The sequence below is a fragment of the Hibiscus syriacus genome, unplaced genomic scaffold (assembly GCF_006381635.1).
Source record: "Hibiscus syriacus cultivar Baekdansim isolate YM2019G1 unplaced genomic scaffold, ASM638163v2 tig00111131_pilon, whole genome shotgun sequence".
NCBI lineage: Eukaryota > Viridiplantae > Streptophyta > Magnoliopsida > Malvales > Malvaceae > Hibiscus > Hibiscus syriacus.
In genome coordinates, this window is record NW_024062991.1 from 937021 (window position 1) to 964248 (window position 27228).

At 35.4% G+C, this 27228-nt stretch overlaps 2 protein-coding genes and 2 pseudogenes across 2 annotated transcripts; 1 reads left to right on the plus strand and 3 right to left on the minus strand.

Moving 5' to 3' along the window:
- Positions 1 to 222: 222 nt before the first annotated feature.
- On the minus strand, positions 223 to 20921 carry LOC120154475 (annotated as a pseudogene).
- Positions 20922 to 21191: 270 nt separating this feature from the next.
- Positions 21192 to 22577, minus strand: LOC120154476 (annotated as a pseudogene).
- An 868-nt stretch (positions 22578 to 23445) lies between these two features.
- On the plus strand, positions 23446 to 24313 carry LOC120154508 (protein PHOTOSYSTEM I ASSEMBLY 2, chloroplastic-like). The gene is made up of 4 exons (XM_039166231.1): positions 23446 to 23641; positions 23725 to 23784; positions 23934 to 23980; positions 24082 to 24313. Exons 1-4 carry the CDS (start codon positions 23513 to 23515, stop codon positions 24167 to 24169), a joined length of 324 nt encoding a protein of 107 aa, XP_039022162.1. The 5' UTR covers positions 23446 to 23512; the 3' UTR covers positions 24170 to 24313.
- Positions 24314 to 24540: 227 nt separating this feature from the next.
- On the minus strand, positions 24541 to 26844 carry LOC120154510 (transcription factor IIIA-like). The gene is given in 8 exon segments (XM_039166232.1): positions 24541 to 24787; positions 24900 to 25040; positions 25180 to 25418; positions 25515 to 25803; positions 26401 to 26453; positions 26456 to 26495; positions 26498 to 26524; positions 26649 to 26844. Coding segments are annotated over 8 exon segments (1068 nt in total). The 5' UTR covers positions 26775 to 26844; the 3' UTR covers positions 24541 to 24634.
- Between the last annotated feature and the right edge of the window lie 384 nt (positions 26845 to 27228).

Here is a 27228-nt window from a genome sequence, read left to right on the forward strand (position 1 = left end):
ATTTATTAATAATAAATTATTTCTTTGAATTTATTTTCTCCAAGCAACTCTATTTTTTCCTCTCAATTTATTCTTTCATTGAACGATTATACTATAAAATTTCAAACTAAACCAAAAGAATCAGGTGACAAGCTCTTACCAACTTACTTTACAACATGCCATATTACATTTGCAACAATCGGTATCGTTGTGAGACAGAATAACGCCTTAGATTTGTACCTTTTATGGATGATTGCACGAGGCTGAGCTATTCAATCTATAAGGTGGCTCCCCGTGGATAAATGAGCATAAAAAGAGAGCCAATCCAATGGCATTAAGTGCAGCAAGCAGCCAATAAAAGTAATCAAGATGTGCCCTATTCAGATTATCCGCAAACCAGCTATCCCGTCCATCCCCACCGGTCATCTTCTTAACGGCTGAGATGAGAAAGCTACTCAAAAAGCATCCAACATCAAAGATGCTAAGGTAGAGTGCAAGGCCCACACTCCTTAGTTCCTTTGGCAAATGATCATAAAATAGCCGTTGAAGACCAACAACCGTGAACACTTCAAACAATCCGAACAGTACGTATTGAGGGACCAACCACCACACACTCATCGGAACAGTGACGTTTGGCTTGTCTACCAACCCGTATTCTTGAGCAGATTTAAGCCTCCTCTTCTCGACCAAAACAGCAGCTAGCATTGATGTGACAGATAAAAGCATTCCAGGTCCAATTCTTTGAAGCATTGTAATTCCATCCGGCTTCTCAGTCAAGGCCCTTGCTAAAGGAACAAAAATGCGGTCATATACAGGAATGAAGAGAATGGCTGCAAGTAGGGCTGTTCATGGACCGTACCGTTTAACTTAAACGGTAGATTAACTGTTATAACGGTTATGAGATTTTTCTAACCGTAACATAACCATTAAGAAACCGTTAACCGTTATTAACGGTTCGGTTACAGATTAACCTATTACAATTATTTGTCATTTTTTTCACAATTCATACTGCAAAAAATGTAACACTTAACACGTACTTACATCGGTGTAAGTAAATAAAATAAACAAGTGTAACACTTAATAAAAACTTACACTAGTGTAAGTGAATAAAACAAAAAAGTGTACCATTTAACACATATTTACAACAGTATAAGTAAATAAAATAAAAAAGTGTAACACTTAACACATACTTATACCGATATACGTATGTACATCTCCCAATATCTTAGTACTTAGCAATAAACATATAATTATATTTGTGTAAGTATGTTTCTATATTTTCAAAGAAATAAAAAAATTAAAAATAATTAAAAATATATATTAAGTAATTTGTATACAAATTGTTGAGAAAACATTTTGATATTTCGATATAACAAAAGTGTTAATGAATTTTAAGATTGAATTTTAAGATTTTATATTTGATTCAAAATTATATATTCGATTCAATTATTCGAATCTAAAAAATATTACTCCAAGTTTTCAAAGATCAATTTTTACTCCTTACTTAATGAAAAATTGTGATTTATTCTTAAAATATTTTTGGAACAATTTTTACAAAGTATTTCAAACCATAATCAAGTCAAAAGTGAGTTTTAAATAGGGAAGTACCGATACCCCCTTAGTGAGTATCGATACCCCTCAAACATCGAATGCAAAAGAGGTACGGATACCCCACAGGATATCGATACCCCACAGGGTATCGATACCCCTCTATATAGTGGCACTGATACCTAGCCTAAAGGTACCGATACCCTTCATTTGATTTTGACTCCGAAAAATAACAGAATGCAAAATGGGTACCGATACTATGACAGGTATCGATACCTCTTTGCATAGTAGTATCGATACCCCTTGATAGGTACTGATACCCCCTTGACAGGTACTGATACCATTGATTTTATAACGGTCAAAATATTTGAATTTTATACAAGTAGTACCGATAGCCCTTCAAGGAGTATCGATACCCATACGCTCCCAGAAACTTTTTCAAGAGGATTTTCACACTACAACGGCTCTATTATCACCAATTTGATTCCCAACAGTCTGAATTCACCCAAGGTGTATTGATCATGAAGTATTACAAAAGTATTGAGATAGAAACAAGAGAAAAAACATCAAACATCAAGTTTGAGAAATCAAGCCAAATTCCTTTCAATATTAATTTTTCTTTCAAGAACACACTATGTGCTTAATTGTATTTATCTTTGAGTGTTCTTTCCTTGTTTTAGAATTTTGCAAACATTCTACCTTGTGAGGTTTTTCTGTAAGTTTGCAAGATTTGTAAGTTTCTCTTTGAGAGAGAGTGTTCTCAAGAATTTGGGGTATAATTCTTGAGGGAGTTGTAAGGTTACTCTTTGTCCTCTAAAGAAAGACAAATTAGTGAATTTGTGGAAAATCCTTAGTGTGGATAGCTAAGGTAGTGGACGTAGACTTTGGTTGAGAAAGTCGAATCACTCTAAATTGATGTGCAAATATTTTCAATTTTCTGTCAAGGCTTCCACCAAATTTTCAATTGTCAATTCCCCCTCTTGGCTGATTCATCCGATCGATTAACTTAATAATTGGTATCAGAGCTTGATTCGTTAGAATGATTAACATCCTTGAGACGATCCTCGAAGAAGCTCTACCGATTCCCGACGCAACCGACAAAGAAATGGCTTCAACCTCCAGTACATATTATATTGAAGAATCACACATTCTAGATTCACAATCGGTAAACAAGTCACCCTTATTCAATGGAGCAAACTATGCCCATTGAAGAATAAGATGATGTTCTTTATTCGAGCCTACGATCTAGGAGCTTGGAACTCAATCATGAAAGTATACTCCATTCCAACCAGTGAGATAGATGATTGGGATGATTGGAGTAATGAAGAGAAGAAAAAGTTCCAGTATAATGCCAAACCTATGCACATTCTCTTTTGTGCTTTAGGCCCAGATGAATATGGAAGAATCTCATCTTGATCCAGTGCCGAAGAGATTTGGGATAAGCTCCAAGTTACTTATGAAGGAACCGATAAAGTGAAGGAAAAAAAGATAAGTCTTCTCAACCATAGCTACGAGAACTTCAAGAGGGAATCCGATGAAGACATCAAAGCTATGACGGATAGATTTTTCGTGATTGTCAACGGTCTCAAGGGATTAGGAGAAGTAATCCCTAATGATAAGATTGTAAGGAATATATCTACTCTCTTCCAAAGTCGTGGCAATCGAAGAAGATGGCTATTATCGAAGCTAGATGATGTTGAAGGAAGAAGAAGAAGGTGAAGAGAAGAAAAACAAGAAGAAGAATGAGGTAAACATAGCCTTCAAATCCTCCAATGAAAGCTATCAAGATTCAAGTGATGAAGTGGATGAAGACAATGATGAACAAGAAGATGAGATGGCCAAGCTCTTGAAGGAACTCAAGGGATTCATGATTTCCAATGAAGTAAAGCATGAATCAACCAAGAAGAAGAGTCCCCCGGTGTGCTTCAATTGTCAAAAAAGGGACATGTCAAATATGAATGTCCTCTTCTAAAGAAAAAGGGGTCAAGCAAGAAGAAGACACTTGTTGCATCTTGGAGTGATGAAAATGAAGTAGTCAACATATGCCTTATGGCCACTAAAGAAGAATTTGAGGTATCCTCTAACTCAAATGAATTTAATTCATTTACTTTTGATGAGTTACAAGATGCTTATATAATAGGTTGTATTTGGGATCTGAGACCATGAATTCCAAATATACAAAATTAATTTCAAAACTCAAAATTAAAGATAAATCGATTTTTTATTTTTAAAATCAAAATAAAATTTTGAAAAATGATTTAGAGCTTTCAAAAATCAAAATAAATGATTTAGAAAAAGAAAATTTTGATTTAAAAGTTAAGCTTTAAAGCTTAACAAAAGAAAAATAATTAATTTGTAAAAACGACCTATTATGTTTAAAAATGGCAAAATGCTCACATTGCCATTTTCATGGTCATTTGGAACATACTTGCCCCATAAAGAAAAGAAAATCTTTTAAAATTAGACAAGTATGGGTTCTCAAAAGAACAAGGGACATTGAAACTAATGTTCAAGGATCTAAAGCAATTTGGATGCCAAAATCTACTTAAATGTCTCTTGTAGGTGTGTGGGAGCAATGATGATGAAAGTGATGATATTTAAGATGCTCTAGCCACACATGAAAAAGGAATGAGTAACCTCTAAGCCACTCCTATGAGTTCTTCAACAAAGCTTGACAAAGATGAAGGAGGTAATGTGTCGATGTTAAATTATATATGTCAATGATTGGTTCTTTACTTTATCTAACCGCAAGTAGACCGAACATTATGTTTAATGTTTTCTTATGTGTTAGATTTCAATCATGCCCTAAGGAATCACATCTACAAGCCATTAAGAGAATCTTTAGATACCTTAAGGACACTCCTAGTATAGGACTTTGGTATCATAGAGACTCTAGCTTTAGCTTGTATGCCTTCTCGGATGCGGATTATGGAGGATGCAAAATAGATAGGAAGAGCACCTCCGGTACTTGTCAATTCCTAGGAAATATGTTGATTTATTGGTTTTCAAAGAAACAAAATAGTGTTGCATTATCTACCACTGAAGCATAATACATTTCAGTTGGTAGTTGTTGTGCACAAGTTTTATGGATGAAACAACAACTTTTAGACTATCGAATTGAAGTAGGTACCATTTCTATCAAGTGTGACAATACTAGTGCTATTAGTCTTACTAAAAATCTGATCCAACACTCTAGAACTAAGCACATTGAAATTAGACATCATTTCATTAGAGATCATGTCACAAAAGGAGATGTAGTTCTAGAATTTATAGATACTTTGCCTCAATTAGCAAATATTTTTACAAAACCTTTAGATAAAGAAAGATTTTGGACACTTAAGAGAGAATTAGGTTTAATTGACCTACCTTGACTTAGTGTTTTAAATGATTTTAGCACTTTTAATTAGAAAATGAAAAATGCATATAAAAATAACATTTTTAATGCCTTCTATGCTAATAGTTAGGGGGAGTTTATGATCTTTAGTGAAAAATAATAATATATTCAAGTAAAATTTAAGATTAGATTTGATTGATTGAACATAGTTAATTTTTGAAATATGAGTTGTTTATACCACTAGAGATGATTAATTTTGCATGCTAAGTGTTTAAATACATATTTTTTACATTTATGTGCACTAGGTATCGATACTGGCCACCCAGTATCGATACCCCTCTTGCTAGGTATCGATACTACTAGCATAGTATCGATATTGATTCAATAGGTATTGATACATGTTCATACAGTACCGATACCCTCCTTGAATGTGTATCGATACCCCTCGATGGGTACAGATACCCCTAGTCGGGTTTAGGCTTTAAAATCCCTAAAAATAACATATTTTACCAAAACCTCTCAAAGCAAAAACACTCGTCGTTCTACCCTCTCTCACTCAAAATCTCTTTTTTCGCTCAAAATCAACGATTTTTAGTCGGAATTCATTCGTTCTTCAACTCCTAATCCTACTTGAATCATCAAAATCGTGCAAGAAATATCACATTCCACTCAATCTCAATTTTTCAAGGTAAACTTTTCTAAAACTATTTTATTGATTTTTGAATCTATACTAGTTTTAGTTAATTTTAGATCAAAATAGTGAATGGGCATTTCGAAGATTATAGTTTAGAACTAGAATCTACAACTAATTTTATCAAAAACTCAAGATTTTTCAAAAAAATTAAATTTTCTAAATAAAAAAATGTTTTAAATTGTTGTTTTTTATTTAATTATGTTATTTTTATGAAATTGCCCTTTTGAAACTAAGTTAGAGAACCTTGAATATTGAGGACTCATATTGAGTTTTGGGATTAATAATTGTTGCATACATTTTTTTAAATAGCAGGTATCCCATTCCGATTTTAAAAACATGTCTAAACGAGCTATGACATCTTCTAATCGATCAAACACACCTCTAAATCCACCTCCTATTCCACCACAAAACCCTAATTAACCCGATATGACCATTCTAAACTCATGTTTTAATGAACCTAACCGTAGAGGTCTCTACTCTAAGTTCGTAAACCATTTCGAGTCTTATAACATAAGGGAAGAGCGTATCCCGTCTCTCCAAGCTATGATAGACATGAAATTTAAATACCTCCAAACCCTCAAATCATGGAAATTTGATAATCTATTTAAGCTTGACCAGTTGTTTATCACCAACTAGTTCATATTTTCTACTCTAATGATGTGTGCGTACAAAACGAGTCCCAAACCGCAACCGAAAGTATTCGGTCCTCTCTCCTAGGCCAATATATTAATATAGACTCAGACTATATAGCTAATGCATTTGGTCTAGACAACCGAGGGTTAGATAATGAGCGAGATTTAGTACCTACCCCTTATAAAGCCAAGTCTAGTGCTAGTGTTTTAGATTATCACAAACGTTTTCTTCATCTTATCATCTCTTGATGGTTCAGACCATCCGGAGGAAAATAGTCCACTCTTAGAGAACTTGACTTATGGTGGATACATTGTATCCAACAAAATAAGAAAATAAATCTCCCTCAAATTATCTTTGGAGAACTCGTAGAAACCGTAAACAATATTCCCTCTAAACGAGTTGAAACATTAGTTTACGGATGTCTACTTAGTAATATGTTTATCAAATCCGAGCTTAAGGTAGAGCTTAATGTAACCATCCCTCTTACCACCCAAATCAATCTCACATCTTTACAAAAATCGGGATGGATTGGAGACAAAGACCAATGGGTTTTCTCAACACAGAAAACTCCGGGTGCTAGCTCTTCCGAGCTACTCCGGCTCCGGCTGATGCTTAAGAGCTAGAAGATCTCCTACGAGATGTCGATGATCCTGTAAACCAGGCCAAGGATGAGCCAGCCCGACAAGACATTTCAATGCCTCCATGCTTTCAGTCTTTTATAGAGACATTGGATTTGAGGTTCGTATCCTTAAAGTCTCATTTGACTGCTCACCGCGAAGCAATGTATAATAGATTCAATGTTGTTGATGAGAGGCTCGATGCACTAACCAGCGATGTTTATTTTGTTAGAGGACATCAATTCGATCCAGATCCTTATAGGGATGCTTGAACTTCTCTTGCTAGTTTTCTTAGGTTGAATTATGAACTTAGAATTGTCAAAACATTTTGAATGATTTGGATTGATTTTGAATATTTGGTTTGGATATATGTTTTGGATGTTTGATTTTGAATGATTATTAGTTATTTGAAATTAAATTGAATCTTCAATAGTTTTTACATCATTTACATATTATAAATCTAATGACAAATTCCCAATTTGCATATTGTTTTTGAATATTGATTATGGACTAATGGCTAATATTTCTCTTAACTTTGATCTTAGCATCTATATCAGTATAAATCAATTGACTATTTTCTTTAAAACTTGTTTAAACGTTTTATAGAGTCTTTTTTATTTAACAAAAAAGGGGAGAAATGTTATAGTAAGGGGGAATAATTTTTCAAAGTAATTTTTCAAAAGAAAAAAATTTTAAAATTTCTAAAATGTTTTGTTATATCAAAAAGGGAGGAAATTGTTGAGAAAACATTTTGATATTTCGATATAACAAAAGTGCTAATGAATTTAAGATTGAATTTTAAGATTTTATATTTGATTCAAAATTATATATTCGATTCAATTATTGAATATAAAAAATATTACTCCAAGTTTTCAAAGATCAATTTTTACTCCTTACTTAATGAAAATTTGTGATTTATTCTTAAAATATTTTTGGAGCAATTTTTATTAAAGTATTTCGAACCATAATCGAGTCAAAAGTGAGTTTTAAATAGGGAAGTACCGATACCCCCTTAGCGAGTATCAATACCCCTCAAACATCAAATGCAAAAGAGGTACAGATACCCCACAGGGTATCAATACCCCTTTTTATAGTGGTACCGATACCTAGCCCAAAGGTATTGATACCCTTCATTTGATTTTGACTTCGAAAAATAACAGAATGCATAATGGGTACCGATACTATGACAGATATCGATACCTCTTTGCATAATAGTATCGATACCCCCTTGATAGGTACCGATATTATTGATTTTATAACGGTCAAAATATTTGAATTTTATACATGTAGCCCTTCAAGGAGTATCGATACCCATACGCTCTCAACAGCTTTTTCAAGAGGATTTTCATACTACAACGGCTCCATTATCACCAATTTGATTCCCAGCGGTATGAATTCACCCAAGGTGTATTTAAACAAGTTCTGAAGCCTTTTTATAGGGAAGTGGTGGTGGGTTAATGAATGTTGCTCTTGTTGAAGAATCAAACCTATAAAAGCTCTAGACTCGATGAAGAACAAAGGGGATGAATAGGGGAAGGTGGCGGCAGCAAGTAGGGTTCTTAGGGTTTCTTTTAGGTACTGGAAACAATGTAAGAAATAAGATTAGAACAAGATAAATAAAAGATAAATAAATTTAAAATAAAGTATGATAACCAAGAAATCAAAAGATCTCCCTTATGAAGGTGAACGGTAAAGATAATGATTGTGAGGATGGATTTGTTGAAAATAGATGGATAAATGTACTATCGAGCCCTCCTAGTCGCAATGAAAAGGAAAACATGATAATATGACTCTAACCAACCCTCCTAGTCACAATGAAAAGGCAAATTGGAGTGTGAAGATTAATCTCCCTCACAAAAACTTGAAAGAACTCTCGGAGAAGAAGCTTCGAAGGCACAAGACAATCAGCACTTGCAAAAACGAACTCTTGTTGTATTATTAATCAAACAAATCTTATTTACAAAGTTAAATGAATCCTCCTTTATATAGGGGCTGAGTTCTAAAGGTCCTAAATAACTAAAGAATAAAATAATAATAAACTAAACATGTCTTAACTCTAATTCATAATAAAATAATAATAACTAAAAATATTGTTTTAACCCAACCTTAATTCCTAATAAAATAATAAATCTGATCCTAAAAGATAATTATTCATCCTATATTAAATTATATTACAAATAATCAATATAAATATTGAAAATTCGTAATATTTACAAAATCACGTATTAATCCCGTATAGGATTTCCTGCATGCATCATCTTCAGTAAAATGGCCATTTCTTGAGTTACCGATATTGGATTGATGCGATTCAAAAACCGTTGAAATAAGAGACATACGGTCGTATATAAAAAAGACATCTTGACCAAATAAGATTAGGATCCCATTCAAAAAGTCATTGCAAGTCTCCTTCTGTTCTGATCTTCTTTCCCAATGCTTGGACGAGTGGATCATTTGGAAGAGTTATTACTTGTTCCTTTGATGTGAGTCTTATGATGTATGTATCACCTTTGATCATGAAGTATTACAAAAGTATTGAGATAGAAACAAGAGAAAAAGCATCAAACATCAAGTTTCATAAATCAAGCCAAATTCATTTCAATATTCATTTTGCTTTCAAGAACACACTTTGTGCTTAATTGTATTTATCTTTGAGTGTTTTTTCCTTGTTCTAGAATTGTGCAAACATTCTACCTTGTGAGGTTTTTTGTAAGTTTGCAAAATTTGTAAGTTTCTCTTTGAGAGATAGTGTTCTCAAGAATTTGGGGTATAATTCTTGAAGGAGTTGTAATCATGTCTGTTTATAGTGTATAATTTGTAGTTTTTGGTATATCTAACTTGGTATGTTTATTGTTTTTGTAGAATTTTTTTTCGGCTCAATTGACCTTAATGAATAAATTAAGCATGGCCACTAAAATTGCGTCGACGCTTACACCTCTACAAAGAAAATTGTTTGAGGATACTTGCTTCGGGTCATGGCTGAAAGTACAACATCCGGGTGGAGATGCTATGTTGACACATTTGTTTCTTCAGACCATGACTAATGATCTACCCGAGAGGATACAACGTGGTAATAAAGAGATATGGTTTCATTTTCCTCCAGCGTATACTTGTTTTAGGTGGGAGGAGTTTTGCTTAATCACTGGTCTACGCTTCGGACATGATGAAGTAACCCGGTACACTAGTCATATCTCATGCCCATCATGTTTATCTCAGGTTTTTCCTGAGCTGGCAAAGTCGAAGTCGAGTTTACACGTCGACGAATTGAAGAGATTATTTGTTAAAGATGGTTTTACTCGGACGGATGACCTTGATGTTGTCCGAGTATGCCATTTATTACTTTTACATACCGGCTTTTTAGGCAACAAGGGCAGACAACCTATTTCTGAGGACCTAATATTATTGGTAGAGGACCTAAATGCATGGAACATGTTTCCGTGGGGTTCATATATATGGAAAGCTACCTGGAAGAAGTTGTCGTCTGCCTTTGAGGACCGAAAAAGTTTGTGGGGCGATGGTTCTAAATACACTTTGGCAGACTTTATTTGGGCCTTTAAGGTAAGAATTTCTATATAATGTTTCCAAATTTATAATTAATTATTTAACAATTACTGATGTTTGTGTATTATATTGTTTGTAGATTTGGATATTTGAGGCTTTTCCCAGCATACAGACATATGCGATAAACAATTCAAATGATATTCCTAGGGCTATTACCTGAGGAGGATCCGCCTGTTGGATTGGTAAGAGTTACTACCATATACGACGATGAATGATGTAAGTTAACACACATATACTACCATATATAAACAAGTTATTACTAGTGCACGTTTAACTTTGTTTGAGCTTTTATATTGTTAGGAGGCTAACTATCCATTACAGAGGCTGACACCCACAGAGAGTGAGCTTTCCACTGATTGGTGGCAAGCTAGTAAGCGGTTTTTTGATGGGACAGATAATGAGCACCCCCCACTTCGAGAGCCATCACCTGATCGGTTCGATTCTACAGCTCGATACCCAGAGCCATCACCTGATCGAGCCTCTTCTCCACCTTCACCATCACCTATTCCATCACATCATCGAGCCTCTTCTCCACCATTACCTCATGATAGGCTACCTGCAAAGAGGCCACGACATTTATCTCCCTGTTCTCCACCTCCATAGGATGAGGTCGGTACTTTGCGTTATGAGGTCGTGCTTTGCGTTATGAGGTCGGTACTTTACGTGAAGACAATGGTGCATGGCGTGATGAGGTACGGTCTTTACGTGGTGAGGTGGATGTTTTACGCGATGACAATAGTACGCTACGTGGTGATGTATCTACTTTACGTGATGAGTAGCCGCTCTACGTGAGATTATTTCATCGTTGTAGAATGAGGTTCATACTCTATGCAATGAGGTAAATTTCTTTAATACTATACTAAAAATGAAAATAACCTTTTTTCGGCATTATTTATTTATTTACTTATGTATTAATTTATTTTCAGCGGCCCGATAAGGTAGATGATTTATGTCGGGTTTTTCTTGCACGACGGGGTTCACGCATCAAACGTCGTGCACATGCCATTATGTCTCCTTTCACCCCACTAGTGCCAAGACTCCGTAAGAAGAAGCCCGATTCACTTGTAATCATTCAAGAGGCGCCCCTTATCATTCAAGATGCCCCTCTCATTGTTCAAGAGGCCCCTCCCACTGTTCAAGAGGCCCCTGTCATCGTTCAAGAGGTCCCTCCCACCGTTCAAGAGCCCGATTCACATGGCGTCATATGTCGACATATTGATAAACCCCTCTTGTGCCCGATATGATGGATGCGAGTTGGCTTTCGTATGAGTTACCGGCCAGTACCATTCCTCAGCAGGAGAGGGAAACACTACCGGACACAATTACGGATAATACCCTTTGCGCTAAGACCGCAGTTGATTTTTATCTACATGAGCAGAGCCAGGGGTGTTATTCTTACATATACAAACACGACGATGTTATGCATTTGTTTCTTGATCGGTCTTGGTGGGGTATTTTATTAGGGGTTAAAGATAATGGCTATTTCGAAGGGGGTAAGTCTTATATTCTTCTTATATTGCATTTTGATTAATTTTTTTAAATTTATTAATAAATTCACTAATATAAGTATTTTTTATAAAATAGCATATTGATGCATGGGTGTCACGTCTTCTAATAATAAGGAAATTGAAGAAAATAAAAAATACTCGATGGACTATTATGCCAACGTCTTTTCACGTAGATCACTTGAAGGATCCGAGAGATTCTTCATATATATTGGGTAATGGAAAAGCTAAACTTTATCCTGCGTGGTGGGAGGTCAATAAGGTTAGTATTTATTTTTTGAATATTTTAAAGGTGTTCATAAATTTTATTTGATGTGCGTAATTATTTATAATTGCAGGTGTTTATCCCTGTTTTAGAACGTCATCATTGGCTTCTCATCGAGATTCAGCTCCTATCCCTGAAGATAATAATATATGACAGCATGTTGAATTACATACCATTGTTTGATTTGAGAGATATTATTTGTAAGGGATGGAGCGCTCATTTGGCGAAATACCTGGACGCGGTTGATTATTGGACTAATTCTGGAAACAAGAAGCCAAAAAAGTTCAAAGTTACAATGATCAGAGACGATACCGCGCCACAACAAATGGAGGGAGCCAGAGGGGATTGTGGTCCTCTTGTATGTATGTGCTTAGAACGTTTGACGACAGGAAGTAAATAGTTTCTACATCCCACAAATAGAGATAGAGGTGCAGTAGGGTTGTGGTTTCGGCATTTTATGGCTCGAGCAATATATGCGAAATGTTGCCTACCTGTATCTGCGTGCTGAAAGTGTGCATAAACAATTGGTAAGTTTGAGCAAGTGTTGTTAACATATATACTCTTTGTTGGTTTGAAAATGTTTGGTTAAGTACCTAGAATTCAATAATTTGTTGTTTGTTGGTTTTAGATGTGTAGAAAGTGTTGTTTGAACAAATGTTTGGTTTCTGCAAGTTAATCCTGAAGTGAGCTGTGTGAAATTGATGTATTTATGCATAAACAACTATTTGGGGTACACTTTTTTTGCTTGTTTAATTGAATTTTACGTTGATTTGTAAAAGTTGATTTGTTTAATTGATGAGGAAATAAGAATTATTTTTTGCTTGTTTAATTGATTTGTAAAAGTTGATTTGTTGTTAAATTTGAATATGCATTATGTTGAAGGCAAAAAAGACCTGTTGAAGGTACAAATTTTCAACGCGAAAGTCAAATTCGCATTGCGATAGTCAAATTCGCAACGCGAAAGTCAAATTCGCAACGTGAAAGTCAAATTCGCAACGCGAAAGTCAAATTGGCGATGCAATTTTCATGTTGCAATTTCGCGTTTCTTATTTGACTTTTGCAACAATCGCAACGCGAATTTGACTTTCGCAACAATCGCAACAAAAAATCTGATAAGTGATAACAATTGAACAGATCATAGCAATGTTCAAACTCAAGTTACTAATGAATGTCTAATGCATTCACACATAAAATACACATAATAAAACGTTTGCATTTAAAAATCACCTAAGTTAATAAGTCCCAAAAGGTGAAGCTGGTTGTGATTGGGATTTATTGCGATTTTGATTTCCTTTTGCTTGGCACCATATGAACATTCTCCTATGACCCTCCAAAACACAAATCTATCCAAACATGATCAACATTAGATGATTTTATTCTACAAATTGTAAATTAATTTACTAAACAAACGAGCTATAAACTATATATCATCACTAACTTAGAGAAGAACATACCTTTATTAAGTTGATAGTTGATAATTTGGGAGAGAAATCATTGAAAAAATATATAGAAATAAAATTATTTTAAAAAAATGCCTTTCGAATATTATCCATTTCATCCAGCTCATTAAGATAGGATAACCGTTAACTGAAATAATCTGAGAGAAACATAGCTGATGTAGAAGCAGCTGCATATTTAAAATCTCGAAGGCGATCCATTTGGTTCTCAAACATTTAAAGCATCGGAAGCATTTCGGACTTATGATATGGGTGGTACTCGGAAGCATTTTGGACTTATTATTTTTGTTATTATTACAAGTTGTAGCCCTCAATTATCAGGATTTTTAGTTGACATTTGTTGTATTTCCCGTATACCACCCAGATCATACGTCCGAAACGTTTCTGACGCTTTAACTGTTTGAGAACCAAATGCATCACCATTGAGATTTTAAATCTGCAGCTACTTCTAAATCAAGTATGTTTAGCTAAGACAGTTTCAATTTAGGGTTAACCTACCTCAGTGAGCTGACTGAAATGGATAATATCCGAAAGACATTCTTCGATATCCAATCTTCATGCTTGTTAACCAAAAATAACGATGGTCGGGATTTCCCTCGCGTTTAAAGTTGGAAAAAAACAATGGAAATTAGGAATAATCAATGATAACATGCATATTGGTTAATTTATTCCATTGAGTAAGTTGTTGTTTGGATGGAACAAAGGCTTGGGCTAATATTTATAGTGGAGCCGAAATTTATATATATTGAAATTCAAACTCAAATTGACATTTAAATTCAAACTCCAATTACATATGAAATGAATTTGAAATGCAGTGTTAAATTGAACATGGAAATTGCATAATTGATTTATACTGTTCAAGTAACATGTTTTATGAATCATCAAGCTAAAAGACAATATTGATTGAGTTCAAAGTTGAGTTATGAGTTGATGGGGTTGTCACACTTGTCACATGGTGGGAATAAAGTACTCATATGGAAGAGTTAGATTGTTTTGTTATGCACAACCCATCCCATCTGAATGAAAATATACATACAATATAATCAAACCAAAACATACATAAACAACAAATTTATACATAACAATGTTCAAATAGTATACCCACAATAACGCAATTAATCCGATGAAAAAAGGTTATCTCTAACGAAGTCCGAAACATTATTTTCCAAATAATGTACCCATAACAATGTTCAAATAATGTACCCACAACAATGTTTATGTTGAAGGTAAAAGCTACCTGTTGAAGGTACACTTTCGCAACGTGAAAGTCAAATTCGCGTTGCGATTTTCTCGTTTCGATTGTTGCGATAATCAAATTCGCAACGCGAAAGTAAAATTCACGACGCGAAAGTAAAATTTGCGTTGCGATTATTGCGAAAGTCAAATTTGCAACGTGAAAGTCAAATTCGCATTACGATTTTTGCGTTGCGAATTTGATTTTCACGTTGCATATTTGACTACATAAAATACAACTGAAAAAGATAAAAGACAACAATCTGATAAGTGATCACAACTGAACAGATCATAGCAATGTTCAAACTCAAGTTACTAATGCATGTCTAACTAAAAATGTATGAATTCACACATAAAATACACATAATACAACGTTTGCATTTAAAAATCACCTAAGTTAATAAGTCCCAAAAGGTGAAGTCGGTTGTGATTGAGATTTTGATTTTCTTTTGCTTGGCACCATATGAGTTTTGGATTTTGATGAGGATCTATATTTTGGTAGAGGAAAAGATGATTGTGATGGCACTGGTGATCCATAGGTCAACCTTGTATGACCACTTTCCTTGCACCGACTACATGTTGATATCCTCTTCTCTTCACCCTTAGACGGTATACGATTGTGATTTTTTGGTCGGCCAGGTAGCCTGCTGTCCATGACTAGTGGCAAAACTGTTTGTAAGTCATCTGGTATGTCCCACTCAGAAGGATGTGGAATAGGGTAGCCAATATCGGTATAAGTCTGTTGATATACTTCTGTAGTGTAGTAATCCATAGCGTATGCACTTGAATCATCTTGGTTTAGATGAAGAGCAACTTTTATAACATGGCCACACGGATAACCAGATGTTTTCCATTTCATACAACTACACGTCTTTTGCATTTAGATCTACAAGCCCATTTAAGTTATTATCCAATACTTCAAACAAAGTGTTTGAACATGGTTCAACTCTCCATGACGTTGACTTCACAACACGTTTCGTTATTTTTTTTTCAGTCCATGGTGTAACACGACGTTCCAATGTTCCTTTAAATTAAAATAAATAATACTTAGTAAAATATATATTAAATATGATTAGTTACGAATTTAAAGAAATAATACATGCATGGTTTCTTTTCTTGTAGTACCACTGTTGAATAGAGGCTCGAAAAAACTCCATTAACATAGTAAGGGGTAATTTTCGGGAATGATGACTTAGAGCGTTGATTGATTCTGCACTATTAGACGTCATGAAACCATATCTTGCTCCAAGTTGATGTACTCTTGACCATCTTTCAAACCCGACATCTTCTAGTGTTTGAGCACATTGAGGCAAAACACGTCTTAAACAATTTATATGCTTATTAAAATCCACTTCCCGATAAGCTTTTACAACCTTCCAATATGTCCATTTGTGATTTTTTATACCAGCAGACCTTGATTTTAGATTTCTGTACAAATGAACACCACAAAGTCCATGAAAAGCATCTGGGAAACACCTTCTAACAGCGTTGTCAATTGAGTTTACCCTATCGGATATGATTGTCAGATTGCTAATAGGACCTATGCAATCCCTAAGATGCCTCATAAACCATGTCTATAAATCAGAGGTTTCAGATTTGCCAACCCCGTAAGCTATTGGCAGTATCCCATTGTTAGCATCCATGGCTACTGCTAATAAGTTTACTCTAAGGTATCGACCTTTCAAATATGCTCCGTCAACTATAATAACTGGTCGCATGCAAGTAATAAACGAACGAATCTACAAAATAATATACACAAGAAATATAATCATTTAAATGTGAAATGCATATAACTAAAAAAATGAGTCAACAAAATTATATTGATTTACTAACCGCAGCACCAATGGCGATAAATAGCAACTCAAAGCGTCCATCTCTATCTGTTTTGATATGAGTTACCGACCCAGGATTTTTCAGCTTTAAATTGTGACAATAAGCCGACAGTTGGGCAAACTATGCTTCTGGTGACACCCTCAACAATTCCAAGGCATAACATTTGGCTCTCCAAGCTTGAGAATATGAGATACTAATCTTGAATCGAGCATTCATGTCAGTCATAATTTCATGTCCTCGATATACCCTGCCATTCAAAAACATTAACTCAGCCAGAAAACCACCCAACACCTTTTTGTTTGCCTGTCTATGGTGAGGAAAAACTTGGGTTCTTGAACATGTATGTTTATCAATAAAAGTCCTAACTTGAAACATTTTGCAATCTTTTATCCTCTTTGCAATCATACGCCACGTACAGTTTTTGTCAATCATACACCTTGTTTCGAAACGATCTTTGCTTGATTTGTTAACTTTTAGTTGATAGCCATCTTCCACACATTTCATATACAAAGCTATCTTCAAGTCTTCCTTTGTATCAAAACAATCATCTTTCTTGATACGAATAACTTTTGTGTAACAATCAACTACTATCTTTACCAACTCTTCTTCCGGTATCTGAAGTAATTCTGACATATTCCAGTTATACTCCCGTGACATTTTCTTCTTTTTCTTTTCTTCGGGGACTTCTTCTTCTTCTTTTTCTTCTTCAGGGTTATATGAATTACAGAATAGATGTTCAACATGTTCATTCACAGTCGTAACTTCATCCTCATTATCATCAACAATATCTTCCTCGGCAGTGGCTGTTTCATCATCAAAATTCGGGTATTGACCAATATCAAAAATCAATACACGCAGGGTCTGTTTCTTCTTCTGAAATATCATCAAAATCCGAGTATTGACCAAGATCAAAGTCTGGGTATTGACCAAGATCAGAGTCTGGGTATTGACCAAGATCAAATTTCGAATACTGACTAGTACTCACAAATTTTCTGTTGGCTCATCATCGTCTAACTGGTCAATACGAAAACCAGAATTTGGTGCTGAAAGTTGATTGGGATTTGGATTAGGGAAAGGTTGTGGGTTTTGAGATTGTGTTTGATATTGGAAATGTGGTGAAACAAAATTTTCTTGGTGATGAAATTGTGGTGGAACCATTAAATTTTGAGGTTGATAACAACGTTGTACATTGTGAGCACCATAAACTAGGGTTGAAGAACTTAGTTGATTACTACCCGCTACTGACCCAACTTCACTACTTCTAGGTTCAACAACATACAATGTAACATCATCTTCTTGCGAAACACTAATGTAAGCAATGAATCGTTCAACATCTTCATTGTCGGTTAACAAATAAACTTTACATTTTTTCTGATAAGATAGCCTAAATCCACTTAGAGGCTCTAAATTCAATTTCTTTGCAACACGTAACATTAGAGTTTCATAAGTTAACTTTTTTAATGACAGTTTTACTTGAAGATTCATGGGTAAAGACACATATTGTAAAACACAATGAACATTCTCCCATGACCCTCCAAAACACAAATCTATCCAAACATGATCAACAATAGATGATTTCATTCTACAAATTGTAAATTAATTTACTAAACAAACGAGCTATAAACTACATATCATCACTAACTTAGAGAAAAACATACCTCTATTAAGTTGATAGTTGATAATTTGGGAGAGAAATCATTGAAAAATTATATAGAAATAAAATTATGTAAAAAAATAGAGATGGGGAAGGATGTTGTTGGATATAGGAACGGATATCGTCGGAGAGAGTAATAGATGGAGATGGAATGAGTTGAAATTTAAGGATTTAGGTTATGAGTTGATGCTGCTGCGTAGTTATATACCCAAAACATTTGTCTTGTGAAACTAAAACCTGTTGCGAAATTAAATTCGTGTTGCGAATTTGAAATTCAGTTGCGAATTTGAAATTCAGTGTTGCAAATTTGAAAATCACATTACGAATTTGACTTATGTGTTGCGATTTACAAATTCGCGTTGCGAATTTGGAAACTGGGTTGTGAATTTGTTGGTCATTTTCGCAAATCCAAAAAAAGTTGGTTAAAATCGTATATTATAAGGCATTTTCGGTCACTGAGGTTATTTTCTCAAGTTTTAATTGCCAATTCACCCCCCTCTTGGCCGATTTATCCGATCGATTAACTCAACAGAAATTTTATTAAAAATATATATAAATTATAAATAATAAAAACTCATATTAAGTTATTTATGTAAAAATATAATTATAAATTTAATTTATTAACAGTTAACCGTTGGTTAACCGTTTATCAAAATTCGTAACAGTAATCTTAACCGTTAACTATAATTTTTAGTGGTTCGGTTAACCAAAACTGTTTAATATTAATAGTTCGATTAATTAACATGTTAAATATAATGATTATACTGATTAACGGTTACGGTTAACGGTTTTGGGTTTTTTTTAACACCCCTATCTGCAAGGGTAAGAAATGAAAGAAGTGAACCAGCAGGTATTTTAAACCCTGTTGTAATTGATCGGTCCATAGTAGTCCCTTGCCTGGTAAAAAAGTCGAATCTTGTGCATACGCAACTGCAGAAAATAAGCTTGCAGACCATATTTGTACAAGCCTTATAACTGTCTTCGCTTCTTCAACCTCACTGATGCTAAACACCTGAACTTGTTCCTTTGGAACATCTGGAGCATGCAAGGCTTTGTCGAGGAACCTGTACATTAGAAAATCCATATTGCCATTCAAGTGATATTTGTCATAGAATTGTAAATAGGCACATTATTTTCACCAAAACAAGGGTAACAACTCAAATGGATCACAAAAGTCGAAGTTCTAAACATTATAATAGTTGAAAGAAATGAGTGAGAGATCCAACTCAATTAAAAAAGAGGCATCAAACAATGCTACAGATTAGCAAAAGAAGCTACAATTTCAGGACCTTTATGAGCATGAGTTCATGCATCTTTTGTAAACAGAGATTATGGTGGCACTATATTTTACAGGATCCTAACATGCACATATGCCGGGATTACAGCCTTGTTTAGATGATACAGGAACTTAACAGATGCCATTAAAGCATAAAAGTGAATTTTCTGTTTTGTGTATAAGGCTTTAGATATTGATCTTCAGTAAAACTCACTTGAATTGCTTGAAACTTTCAGCTGGAAGACTTCGTCGGGCCTCTTCATCTGTGGCAAGTGCTGCTGAAGATGTTGTTTTCCGATTCCTGACAGCTAAAATGAACACTCGACCAATTCTCACAAATGGATTTTCTTTATTCCCTTTGATACAAAATTTGTAAGTCCTCGTTCCAAGCACAAAAACAACCAGTGCAACAACCATTACAATAGCGGTATCCCAAATCCAAGAACCCAAGTAATGTTGTCTTGTTTTTCAACAAAAAAATAATGTTGTCTTGGATGTAGGGTAAAATCCAAGTGGTTAGGAATGCACCAGCACTTATACCAAAGTAATACCAACAAAAGAATGAACCCTGGGCTTTGCACTCCTCTGGATCTTGTTTATAAAACTGATCCGCACCAAAAGCTTGAACACATGGCTTGAACCCACCTTGTCCAAATGCTGCTAGATACAGTGAGAAGAAGAACATTATCGCTTCAACCAGAACAGAAGAACATTATGAACTCTCTTAACAACTAGTTGATTCATACTAGGAAGAAATCAAGTTCAACTCCTTGTGCTTCCTTTTTTCAAGGTTCAATTGGGAGAAAAGAAAAGAAAGGAAATTCAGTTTTACCAAAATGTAAAGGAAGGAACAATGATGGTGCGGTATCGACCAAGAAATGAATCACCAATGAATGCACCCAAGAGTGGCTGAAGCGACAAAGTCTCAGACCAGGCGTTGACTTGTGCGGCAGCGTTGGCAGCGGTCTCCCTCGGTGGCCCCGTTAAGTAAATTATGAGGTTTGAATAGATTCCAGTGCAATTTCGAAGGCAATTATGAAAGGACCGCCAACCGCCGGAGTTTGAGCGGCGGAAGGGGCGGCCTTTGTAGTCACCGCAGCATCGACAGTGTCATCTAATAGTGGAGTTTGGAGGTCTCCATCGCTTCGGCAATACTATTGCAGTCTGAGTGTGTGACTAGTTAAAGTGAAATGAAATAGACTAGCTTTACATGTATAGTATCTTATCCTTTTTAATTATAATTCAGGGAAAATTACAAAATTTATCACTTATATTTTAGTTTTTTTTCATTAATTTTTAAAAAATTATATTTTAGTTACTAATCATTAACGGCATGATATAATATGTTGAAAAAAAATAAACTTTAACTTGAATTGTAAATTTACATATGAAAGAGAAGATTGATGCGAATTCAAATTCGTGGGTGAAGAACGTCGTCTTTAAACGTATCAGGTCCAAATTCATTCATAAAAAATCCTTTTTACTTTACATTGAAGAAATGTTATAAAATCCCAACATCCTAGAGAAAATCTTTAGGTCCTACATGAGTATATATAGTATTATGTCACACAGGAAAAAGTACATCTTCTGTTACTTACATGTTACTTATATCATCATCGACAACGGTTGAAGCTTTAAGCTTAGGCGGTGGGCGAGGTAAACAAGATGCCAAGTGAGAGCAATTAGGTTAAGAACATTAAGAATCCATGATTTTGCTTTTAGCTTCTTCAGCCTCTCATTCAGCCTACCGATGTTGGCTGCCGATGATGGGGATTCCCTGCTTTTCGTTGCTGCCTCTCTCGCCCTGCTTTCTTCGACAACCAAGCTCTCTCTTCCACTTCGATCTTCCTTCTCGATTCTCATCCTCACTAACATAACCTACATCATATAAGCTTCATTTTGGTCACAATAGTAGATCAGGGCTGTAGATGTAACGAATGCTCGTAACATAAATGAATGAATTAGGTGGCTAATGTTGCCTAAAATGTTATCTTTTGGCTTTTGGCTGGAGATACATTGCCTTGACCAAAACAAAGAAAAAGTAACACAAAAGATTAAACGCTTGAAACATGTCGGTCTTGCTAGAGAATAATGTCTCCGACAGGGCCAACCCAACGCTAAAACCCATAGCTTTGGCGTAAACAGGATGTATCTTGCTTTGCACCGCCACAAGTTGCTGTCTCGGCAGAGCTTCAGCCAACACGGTGCTCGAAATGAACGTCACCCACACACACATCCCGTAAGCCTAAGCTAATCCCAACAAGTTAGCAATACCCATCACCGGTTTCAATGCCTCGATTTCAATCATGCACTTCACCGTATCGAGTAACTTGTTTGCGCTACTTCTAGCCTTCCTTTCTGTTTTCTCCATTGCCTCTGTGCCATTGTTCACTACATGACTCCGTAAAGCCTCAGCCGTTGCGCTACTTCTAGCCTTCCTTTCTGTTTTCTCCATTGCCTCTGTGCCATTGTTCACTACATGACTCCGTAAAGCCTCAGCCGTGTCTTTCGCCGTTTCCATGGTGCCCTTGACCTTTTGTGCTAATGCCTCTTTTGCTTTGCATGCTGTTTCTTTCACCTTATCTTTAGCTTCATCTGCGGCCACTGAAACCTTGTCTTTGGCAAGGTCGAAAACAGAGGCGAATGTTTGAGTACATTTTCCAAAAGCATCACAGATAAGTTCCCCGGGGATGTGACCACCAGGCAGGCTTTTCCTACCGGTGAAATGCCTTGGCCAAGGTTGGGAAGCACAGAGGCAGCTTCTTTAGGAGCCTCCTTGTTAAAATATTCCAACGGTTTCGGTTGCTTCCGTGACGGCGGTGGTGACGAGATAGAGACTTTGGTGCCACGTTGGCCATATTCATCATATTCAACGACTACAACTGTATGCACTTCTTTGGGTCTAACATATTGCCTTTGCGGGTTTGGCGACCATATTCCAGCAGCTGCCAATGAAGTTGCTACAAGACTCAAGGCCAAAATATTGATCATCTTTCTTTTCTCTTCCGATATTTGCGTTGGTTATGGGATGTTTTCTTGTCTGGAGATTTTATGAATTGAAAGATATAATCCACGTTGCATGTAGCAAGCCGCCGAGAAACCGAAGCGTTCGCGCTGACTCCACCACGTTGTTTTCAACTTGGAGGCATTTCAGGGCCTTGTTGGACTTTTTAAACTACTCATCTTGTAAGTTCGAGAGCAGTCCCTTAGGCCTAAAGTATAGTTGGAAACCAAGTGATGGACCCAGTTAGAGGCAGTAACGGTCGCAATTAAAATTTCATTTTTTTTCTATTTTGTATTAATAATTTATTTTATTTTTTAAATGTAATAAATTTATTTATTCTTAAAATATTATAAAATCATATTTATTATTAAAAATTCATTTTTAATACAAACTTTTGGATTGTCGTGATTAATTTTCTATAAAATAATTTATTTAAAAATTATTTTATATAAAATAAGTAAAATAAATTATATAAAAACTTTTTTATGTAAAATAAATTATCTAAAAATTAATTTACATAAAATGGATTATGCCTTCCATTTCCTTGGATCGATTCTTTCGACCTCAGTGGCCGCGCTGCAAATGCAACAGAGAAAAGGCGAAACAAACCTCTCTGCGTGTCCGCGAAAAGTGAGCTTTGGGTTCATTAATTGGGCTTTGCTTCACTTTACTGATTCCCAAACTGAAAATGGAGGAACTTTCTGGGCTTCTACTTCTCTTATGTTTCGCGCGGGGAACTGATAGGTCAAATCAGCCCAAGTATTATGGTCCTTTACCCACACATTTGAATTCCAGGAAAAAATAATCCTTTATCCAGATCTCCCTCAGCCTCACACTTGTGGTGTTCATTTATTTGTTTGTACACAAGGCATATAGGGTGAGGTTAGGGTTCACCATAATTTCATTTCATTCCAGTCTGGCAATGGCAAATATCTCAGCTTTACCACTTGTTCCTCAATACAGTCCCGGGATGCTAGCTACTGCAAATAAGCATCAAATTAGACCCAGAGTTTTCACTGTCTTTGCTGCAAAATCAGGTCCCTTAAACTCGGTAATTAAACTCTCTTCTTCTCCCTGCATCATTCTTTATAAGCTTATTTACAGAACATAAGATCACATTACATTTGTATGCAGATATTGAACAGATGTCAGAAATGTGGAGGCAAAGGGGCCATAGAGTGCCCTGGATGTAAGGTGGCGTTGTACTCTCTTGACCTCCACGTACCTTGTGCACTTCCAAACACTACCATGCTTAATCTTGCTGCATTTTTTGAGTTCTCTTTTTGCAAAGACTGAATAAATGATGCTTAGTTAATTTATACCATGCATGATTGAGTTTACAGGGAACAGGGAAAAACAAAAAGAATGGCAACATATTTGAGAGATGGAAGTAAGCTGTTTTCGTATATTATTTATGTTTTAGAATACTTTTTTATGGGAGATATATAATTATATCTCAATTATTTAAATAAAAAATTGGATTTGTTTCAGATGCTTTGATTGCCAAGGATTTGGGTTGAAAAGTTGTCCTATTTGTGGGAAAGGAGGGCTCACACCTGAGCAAAGAGGAGAAAGATAGAGGCTTTTAGTTTTTAATGAAACATATTGTATCTCATCACAATCTACAAAATCTCGAAAACTTTCCCTCACTGTATTATTATTGTGCATCTTCTCAAAAACTTTGATACTATAATGCTAAATAAATATTTAAAATGTTATTGAAGATATTTGTTACAACACTTGTAACATTTTGTGTATATATTGTGCATATACATAAATAGGTAAAAACATGGTAACAAAGTTGTAACAATTTAAATACTTACACAAAAGTTAATAATATATTAAATGTATACTTAACTACTCAAAGGTTGCTCAATAAAACAGTACAACAAAAATTGAATATATTACTCATTGCTAAAAAAAACGATACATACACCTACTTAAGTATAGGAAGAGAACGAAGATCCTGAAAAAAAATTGAATACGGCTACGGTTTCCATAGCATGTTGTTGAACTCCTTCCTCAAGGTTAGTCAATAAATCCGTTACGAACAACCAGGAGTTTGCCCGAGATCCATCATATCCATTTGCGGTGGAGTTATTCTTTTCCGAATAAGCATTTCCACGGTGGGGCACGTTCTCTTCCGCCCACCTCTCGGTCTTAATCGAAATTGCTGGTCAGACTCCAAGAAGTCTCCCTGCACAAGTAGTTATAGAAAAAACCATGAACTTTGCCTAAAGTGAAAAAGACCAATACCACAAGACAGAAGCTCACAAGAGCATTGAGCCATTGAATAACTAGTAACTTACTGGAGTATACACGTGGCACCCTGATTTCTCATGTTTATCTCTAACATGCTTGTACGAAAATTTCATGCCACAACCAAAGCTACATGCATAAGGCTTGAGTTCTTTGTGCATGGCCTTGACATGCTGGCGGAGATTTGATTTCTGTAAAGGAATATTTCAACACATCGGTGAAAAAATAAAAATGTTAATGATCAGAAAACAATTTTAGCAAGGAACACTTGCTTAGTCTTTAACAATAACATTCTACTTCTTATGTATTTTAAGGTTCACAGCATCTTACAGTTGAAAATGTGTGAAGACAACCCTCAAAATCACACTTAATTCTCTCTGAGGCAACCCCTTCCGATTCATGTGTTTGGAGGTGCCTCTTGATGTTCTTCTTCAGATGCTTTGCTCCGCAAATCTGGCAGTTAATATATGCATGGCATGATCGCACATGATCCCTAAGACATTGCTCATTAGTGAAATACTTCATACAACCTGGTTCGGAACAGAAGGCTTCCACCGAGTCCAGCTTAACTGTGACAGTTAAGTTATTCATCAGATAACATGTACTCTCATCAAATCAGATGCTTTGATAGATTTTGAACACTGAAAAAATGGAAAGCAACTTGCCATGAGAATCAGCATGCTTTTTCAACTTTGATGCAAATTTGAACACCTTTCCACATCCTACTTCTTGACAGACATATTGCTTCTCACTTCCAGCGTCAGAGGAAAATGACTCTTCATCATGAAATTCTTTTAGATGCCTTGTCATATTGCCTTGAAATGCAAAATCTTTATTGCAGTTCTCAATCGGACAGTTAAAAAGTTTCCCTTGGTGCTGAAGAAGGTGGCGATTCAAGTGGTCTTTCCTCCTGTAGCTAGCATGGCAATCTTCAACTGAACAAACAAATGGCCTCTGTGGTAAAATTTATAAAAAAAGGGGTATTAGAACAACTAGCACATAGCATACATCATAGATGTATACATGCAAATTAGCAAGTCTTCAAACCTCAAAGTACACCACACCGCGTGACCGAGGCTCACTTGATGGAGCTTCTCAGGAGGTCTCCCAACCTGATACTGGTCCATTCAAGTAATAACAAAACAGCCTCTTGCATTTTGGAGTTCTTTTTGTGGGATCCAATGCTTCACGCTATAATATCTGATGGTTATTTTTTCGTTATAAAAAAAATAGGAACTCCTGCAAAAGTATTCATCCTTGATAGACATGAACACAAGAAAAACAAAGCAGTCATAAATCATAAGTGACTAAAAGTACCCATGTCCTATATATATTCAGACATTGATTCGAGGGTATGATTCCCCAAATATATGAATAAACTTAAGCAAATGAGCTTATCTATATCAAACATACATTGGTAAGACAATTTCCTTCAAAAATATATATATATTGGTAAGACAAGTGATACTAAATTACAAACAGCATGAACTAAAAAGATCTTTCAGCTTGAAGCTAATTACAAGGGTTTTTTTTATTTAAAAAAAAAGGCACCTCAAGTGAATGGCTTTGCAAGTGTTGCTTCAAATGAGCAGGCTTCTTGAAGAAGCACCGCATTTTTCACATGTATTCGAAGATGAAACTCCCTCTCTTCTTTCCCCTCATTGTTTAACTCGTCCTGAATAAAAGCCAAAGTTCAAAACAAAAGACACGTTTTGAGTTGAATATGAGAAAAACAGAAGAACCCATCGGCAGATTTCCGGGGGGGGAATGGGAAAACGTTGCAGAACAAAAGAAAGTACCGGATGATGAGCGAGGATGTGGGAGGTGATGAGAGTCTTCTTAGATCTGCATATTCCACAGTATTCGCAGAAATAACGCCTTATGTCTTTGAAGATGGCTCCTCCGCCTCCTTGTTCTTCTTCCATTTTTATTGGATTTTCGCGGGTACAGCAAGCAGGCGCGCCGCTCTCGATATATATCACACAAGATGACCTACGCAATAGCGGTTGACCTTGGACTTAGTCTTGGAAGGCGGTGTTTAATAGGACTGATTCAGCCCATCTAATCATTATTTTGGATTTTGGATTTGGGCTTTAGTATTTTATTTTCAAACATTGAATTTGATTTTAGGTCCAATCGAATGCTTTGATGTCATAAAACTAAAATGGTTTGATCACCTAAAAGGACAACAATAATGGTGTTAATGCTAAAAAACTAGATATCCTATTCTACTTGATATATATATATATATATATTTATTTATTTTTTACTATTCCCAGTTTTAAAATAATCGAATATAAAGTATTGAATGTTGATAATTAAAATTTAGTTTAATTATAAAGAAATTTCTGTTAGTGTTATGAATATCAACTATAACCA

Excerpts from the sequence above, each read along its gene's own strand:
- LOC120154508 (XM_039166231.1), top strand. The coding sequence starts at position 23,513 with ATGGCAAATATCTCAGCTTTACCACTTGTTCCTCAATACAGTCCCGGG. Across the intron at positions 23,785-23,933 it reads TAGAGTGCCCTGGATGTAAG|GGAACAGGGAAAAACAAAAA; the intron begins GTGGCGTTGTAC and ends TTGAGTTTACAG. Across the intron at positions 23,981-24,081 it reads AACATATTTGAGAGATGGAA|ATGCTTTGATTGCCAAGGAT; the intron begins GTAAGCTGTTTT and ends GATTTGTTTCAG.